Genomic DNA, 7,127 nt, shown 5'->3' on the forward strand with positions numbered 1-7,127 from the left:
CAAAGTACAGCGCAAACATCTCCTGCCGTCATAGAGATGCTAAATTTGGAAAACACTTCACACTGACATCCAGAGCATGATAAACCCTCTGTTACCTCATTCCCCTTTGCAAGTAAAATCCCAGGCCCTTACCCTCAAATCAAACCCATATCTATGTCCGCATGACTGTGGTGTGTAAAAAATCATGAGCTGGTTTCATGTGAGGGCGACCATGCAATCTCTGGATGAGTTCGTGTAGAGACAGCCCCATCTAAAGGCAGAACTGGCCCCATACTGATCACACAACATCTTCCAGCCAATGAGAGCAAAGTATCGAGTCAGATGACCATCATGGAGGGATCTCTGCTAGAGGAGGTGAGAGACACGTGACTCCTCCCTCTCTCTGAATATAAGAATAAAATAAGCACTAGCCACACCGCCAGTATAAAAGCAAAACACAAAAATGTTTAAATCTAAAATAAAGGCAGCCATGATATTTGCATAAAAATCTATTCTGTTTTAAACCGATGTTTAACGTTATTGAAAAATAACAATAATAAAAAAAAAAAGAGTGCATTACCTTTCATTTCATTGTGATGGTCTCTTTTTTTAGTTCTCCTATCTTTTCTATCCATATGTAACTTTGTGTGCAAAGTGCATATCCTTTCGTTTTGCAGAAGTATTGTTTAAGATAGTATTGTAAATAATGCGTCCCTCGTTTAATATGGCTAACGTCTAATCACCTGTTTGTGTATGTGTGTATTTCTACAGATAAAACAAACCACAGAATGATGGATGGGGATGCATACACTCTGGACAGTGAAGAAAACTTGGGCACTAACGCTGTGGACAGTGCCATATTTCAGGTCCCTCAGCTGTAAGTATTCCTGTTTCCTGTAATTGCAATTAATCTGTGTTCTGAAGATTTCGGTGTATCAAGTGAATTCATAGTTAATGCATTAATTAACATGTACGAACAATGAATACTACATTTATTACACTCTTTATTAATCTTTGTTAATAAAATATAGTTGTTAGGCGCAGTGCATTAACTACATTACTTTATGATTTTAACAATGCATTAGTAAATGCAGAAATTAACAAAGGTTAATCAATTCTGTAGAAGTGTTGTCTATTCTTAGAACCTTATTGTAAAGCGTTACCAATATTTCTTTATTTTAATTAAAATTTCTATTTGTAAAATGTAATATTTTGTAGCTACTGCTGTATGCATTAAATGCAAATTGCGCATGTATACTTTCCTCTCCGTCAGGAAAAACATTCCCAACGGAACAGATAAAAGCAGAGGACTCGAATCATTGAACCTGTCTGATTCAGAAGGTAACGATCTGTTTTATATCGCAGTTTAATTTACATTTTCAGTTCACGCGCAGTCTACTTTTAGACATTGCCGTGCTCATAGCAGTAAACCTCGCGAGAACGAAATAAAATTGGCAAACCGTGAGTCATAATAGAGCTTTGAACCGCGTTCTACAGGTCAGGTTCGCCCCTGAGGTTGAATTAGTACTTGTCTGAAAGCTTTTGAGGAGACTAAGAACCTGTTAGACAGAGGAAAACAGCAGTCATCCCCTTCTGTTCCGCTCTACTGTGTCACTGCCACACACTCCTGAATAATTCATCACAGCACAGGGTGTGTGTTTTTGTTTCTGTCAAAGGAGACAGGCATCAGCACAGCAAAACATGGACTCTAAGTGTGTCATGAGCATGGCAAAGTGTCAAAAGTGCATTACTGAACATTTATGTTTGTCTTTGTACAACATAATGAGCATGATTTGTATTTAGTTGCCGCTGATGTTGTTCTGTAATCAATTTCAGCATACTGCTCCATGTTTTATATCAAATAAATGTATATTTTGCATTCATAATTAAGTGAAGATTTCAGGTTCTTTAGGAGGATGCTTAGGTTCTCAGCTTTTCCATTCTGCTCTGTGTAAAATTTGGATTTTACCCACTAGAGGTCGCTATTGCTCACCACTTATATTGGCTTATATTGAACAAATTACAACACTGTATCTATCTATCTATCTATCTATCTATTTATTTATGGCTGTAGGTAAGATGATGGGAGAAATCAAGGTTGCTCTGAAGAAGGAAATGAAGACTGAAGGAGAGCAGCTGGTTCTTGAGATCCTGCAGTGCAGAAACATCACCTACAAGTTCAAATCTCCAGACCACCTACCTGGTAATGAAACTTTCCTCAAACACATCGTCAGAAATGACACTGATGTACGAATATTGCAGCGAAATGTCCATTGAGAAACGCACTGATAGAGTAATGTTTCAACTGTCTTTTTAGACTTGTATGTAAAGCTTTATGTGGTGAATGTGGCAACTCAAAAGAGGATCATAAAGAAGAAGACCAGAGTGTGTCGCCATGACAGAGAGCCATCATTCAATGAGACATTTCGTTTTAACCTGAATCCCGTTGGCCACTCTATTCAGGTGAGAGAAATTATAAACTGAGGAAAAATTCAAAATGACAGACAGGCAGTATACCGCAATACAACGACAACCAATCTACAGAGAGGAAGTTCAAATGAATGACTTCATACAATGTGTGTGTGTGTTTGTTTTGCTATAGTTGTGAGGACCAAATATTTCAACAAGGATAGTAAAACCTGAGGACATTTGGTCGGCCCTCTCAAGGGAAAAAAATGATTAAAAATGCTAAATGACGTTTATCTTAAAATGTAAAAAAAAGTTTTTTGCGATGTTAGGTTTAGGGGTATAGTTGGTTTAGGGCGTTAAAAAATAAGCAGCGGCTATTTACACTAAGCTTAAACATCGATAGAGGCTGTTTACACTAAGTGCAAATAGCAATGGATTCTATTTATACTAAGTGAAAATAGCAGCGTTTTTTGTGAAATGCTTTTTAATTAGATGCTGTTTACACTAAGTGTAAATATAAATTAAATATTTACACTCAGTGTACACAATTATAATTATAAAACAGAATTTAAATTGAGTGTAAATGTTAATTTTAATTAAAATTATTAAATAGATGCCATGGTTATCACCCTTATTGGGACAATAAAGCCCTCCCTACACCTACCATAACCCTAGCCAATTATTTTTAACTTTTTGATTTGTTTCATTAATATTTATTAAAAATGAATGCTTTTCTGATATGATTTGAATTAAAAAATAAGAAAAATAAGGCCAATAAGGTGGGCTGTTTGCACTTAGTGTAAATAGACACTCCGTAAAGAATATTGTTAGGTCAGTATAAAAACAATAGAAATCTATTAAAGTCCTCAGATATATAGCACAACAAACACGCAATGTGTGCACATGAATATTGTGAATTAAATGAGTTTTTTATTAAATATAGATTTTTCTGCTTTTTTTCTGCTGGATTGTACTTTACTGTCACTAAATAAAACATTCGTTTTAAATATGTATTAATTAAATAACCTTACCGACCCCAAACTTTAAACAGTAGTGCTTGTTTTATATCATTTAAATGATTTCCTGACTTTTTGTTTACCATTTCTCCTGCCTTTTATCCCTGTCCTCTTCACAGCTGTTCCTGGTGTCAAACGGAGGGAAGTTTATGAAGAAGACCCTGATTGGAGAGGCCTACATCTGGCTGGACAAAGTGGACATGCGTAAGCGGGCGGTCAGCTGGCACAAGCTAGTGGCCACCACTAGTCAAACGCAGCCGTAATCTCCCATCTGTGCCCTCCAAAAAAGAAAAAAAAAAAAAAAAACAGGAAAAATTGGTTTGTGGGTGTGGAATGACTGATTGATTTAGAAAAGAGAAAATCAGTTGAATTAAATACAGTGACAAAGAGGCCGTTCTCCGAGATATTCACCAAGTCTATTTCCACACCCGGAGGTGTCTGTTTGAGGGAGCCATTTCTATAACTACATTCTACATCTAAAATATCTAAGGCACGAGCCGGTAATTACTACCAATTATGTTATTTCAGCTGTTATCACATGTCCAAAATCATATATATTTCTTGCAAAAGGGACATAGACATAGCATATAGTTCTTGACACAATCACGTCATATATAATGACCATATCAGAATGTCATGCACTGTATGGAGGTTATACTGTAAGAAAGACAATCGTAAATATAACGGATTCCGCTTGTTGAATGCAACATCCAACCGTGCACAGTTCCAGATTCCTCCGTTTCTAATGTCTCGAGTGTCGTCTTCAATGTTTAGGGAATGTTGAAACTTCAGGTTGTGGCTGACATCAGCTATTGGACATGGATCCATCAATCAAGTCGAAATGATCTGGTTTTCACAAAGTCTAATCGCTAAATGAGGGCGTGACGTCCTTCGAGGTCAAAGGGCATCTGTTTCCTGTCTAGAAGTATGATCGTACGTGTCCACGATGTGTGTTTGTTTCATGAACAGCATCTTGAAGTAAATGTCATGTTAGTGGTCAGATGTTGTCATCGATAGTCTCTGTTTCGTGACCAAGTTGTATGTGGAATCCAAATATGCAATGACAAAAAAAAAAACGTAATAATGATAATAATTAACGTACATTTGAGTGCTCAAAAGTCCTCTTATATATAAGGGTTCTGGCTCAATTGGCTCGACTGAAAAATGATGTAACGTTTGTTGTTTATTTTAATGGTGCAAGGTGTCTGTCCCGCGTCACGTGTCACTGTTTCATGGTGCACTTTTAATATAATTTTTCTGCTGTAAAGTTAAACTGTTCATATCAGTTTAGTTCTTTTTCATTACGATCACTGCCTCTTTAATCTGCACCATATCAGCGTACGGCTACACTAGTATGTGCCATCGATGGATAAAGGCACGTGTTCTTGTCTGTCTAGGATCTTAACACCAGACGGTAATTTTCTAACTTTACAGTCACCCGTTTCCGTTATCAACATCGGTGGGCATATTTCACACATGGAAACGGATTGTTTTGTAACCTGGCTAATATAATACACACTTATGTATCCATATGATTTAATCTGCATCTTGCACAGGTGGTGCACAGATGTACCTGAATATAAGGTTGCTGTCATAGTGAGATGAACTATCGTGTGCCAACCTGATGTATCAACCAAATCCACTGGTTCTGTTTGGGTAAATCTATGCAACATGGATTATGTTCTTTGAATGCATAAACCTTAACATGCGACATCAAGCGAGTGTCTGAATATATGTATATCTGTTAAAGAAAAAAAAAGAAATGAATTATATGAATATTGTATAGTGTTTATTTTTATTTATTTATTTATTTTTTACTTCCTCTGTATGGCACAGTACATATTAATCATATGCACTTTACGTTATTGTTTTCTAAATTTCATGGTATATAACGACAATTTATATATATATATATATATATATATATATATATATATATATATATATATATATATATATATATATATATATGCTGACCAGAAAAATTAGATTTTTTTTTGTAAAGGAAAAAAAATTATCTGTATAGATGTGAAACATAATAATGCATATTTTATGTTGGTGCATAATTATGATGGCCAATTAAAACCTGTAACAAGTGTCATCGGTTTTATTTAGATCATCACACCTTTAAAAGTGTGATTTTTCTCCTTCTGTTTTTCCACATTGATTTCATTTCACTATTAAATATCATCTTTTCATTCCAATACTTTTAAAATCATGATGCGTTTGATGAGTTCTGTTGTCGTAAAAACCGCGTGAATGTGATTTTGGTTATTTTTTTGATTTTGTAAATATATAGGATATTTTCTACAAGAAGAGGTCTGAATATTTATTTGGTCTGACGTTGAGCATGTGATTGTGATCAAGGTCAAACTCTGTCTGTACATATTGTATTTGTCTAACTGTGTAAGAAAGTAATATCTGGATCTGTTTAAAATCATGTGTTTGATCAATCCATTCCAACCTGTTTGACGAAATCAACAACATCTCTCAGAATGAAAACGATACGGTTTAAAAAAAAAAAAACAGCAAAAAAGGAAAAAAGATGATGCAAAATTTCCTGTCAAATTGAATGGTTGTCAAAGAGTTTCTATGTTTTTACATAGATGTTGCATGTTTTGTTAGATGTTTGTTGATATATTTTGCCTCCGGATTCAGTTTAAATAGAGAGAAAATTAAACACATCATCTGAAGTTGTATGCCGACTGTAAAAATGCTTGTAAAATGAGTCTTGTTTTTCACTTCGTGTAAAAAAAAAAGTAGAAAAAAAATCTAATGTTATGGTTTTGTGGTTGTCCACAGGATGTCATGAAATTATGCAAATTGTGCAGTAGAGAAAAAAATATTATATGAAAACTAAGAGATAAAACTTTCTCCCTGCGTCTAAATAATAAAGAATAGATTCTATTTCAAACGTGAAAATGCATTTTATTGTTTTGATTCTTCGATGCTTATATCCTGTCAAAGTATTATTTGATAGTTGGCTGTTAATTAATTTTTATATACAGCAGAGTGTTTTGTCAGCCCTATTTTAGGACCATAGACGTTAGTCAGTTTAACATGAGAGATGGCACTCACTCACTATATAAAGGTCCTAAAAGATCACTCAATATTAGGGTAATGTGTGTGTAGATGCTTATATGGTCAGTAAGATAGTTTGAAAGGAATTATTTTTCAATATTAAAATGTAATTTTTGTTGTGTTTATTTTTATTAATCAAAGAATCCAAGAAGAAAATAATAATGTAAGCACTAAATCTTCATATTAGAGTGATTTCTGAATAATCACGTGATATATATATATATATATATATATATATATATATATATATATATATATATATATATATATATATATATATATATATATGAAATGTAGCTTGTAGTATGGACTATAACAAGGAGATTATGACCTTCACATTAGCTGGTTTATGATTAGCCTACTTAAAAAAGGACATGGATTTGTTCATTTAATCGCCAATATACTGTGTACAAGTGAATTAAATAGTTTTGTTGATGTATTTACAGTGTTCGGCCAGCAGATGGAGATAAAAATGTTTGTAATAATTAGACAGGAAGTTCCTTAGAGACTAGCCATGCTGTATGCGTAAGTATTTCAAATAAGTTCAACAACTCGATTAGCTTAACTGTTAGCCGTTTGATTCTGCTAATGAAACGAAAGACTCGCTGTTTTGAAATGTATGGGTGGGGCTGACCCGTTATT

General features: G+C 34.3%; 1 protein-coding gene across 1 annotated transcript in view; it reads left to right on the top strand.

Annotated features, from left to right (window-relative positions):
- Positions 1 to 6,326, top strand: part of pclob (piccolo presynaptic cytomatrix protein b) — a 68,807-nt gene extending 62,481 nt beyond the window's left edge. The window contains 5 exon segments of the mRNA XM_043264292.1: positions 751 to 856; positions 1,253 to 1,320; positions 2,054 to 2,182; positions 2,297 to 2,442; positions 3,524 to 6,326. Of these exon segments, the coding sequence (XP_043120227.1) occupies positions 751 to 856; positions 1,253 to 1,320; positions 2,054 to 2,182; positions 2,297 to 2,442; positions 3,524 to 3,667 (593 nt within the window). The 3' untranslated portion in view covers positions 3,668 to 6,326.
- The last annotated feature ends 801 nt before the right edge of the window (positions 6,327 to 7,127 follow it).

This window comes from Puntigrus tetrazona, chromosome 18 (genome assembly GCF_018831695.1).
Source record: "Puntigrus tetrazona isolate hp1 chromosome 18, ASM1883169v1, whole genome shotgun sequence".
Taxonomy (NCBI): Eukaryota; Metazoa; Chordata; class Actinopteri; order Cypriniformes; family Cyprinidae; genus Puntigrus; species Puntigrus tetrazona.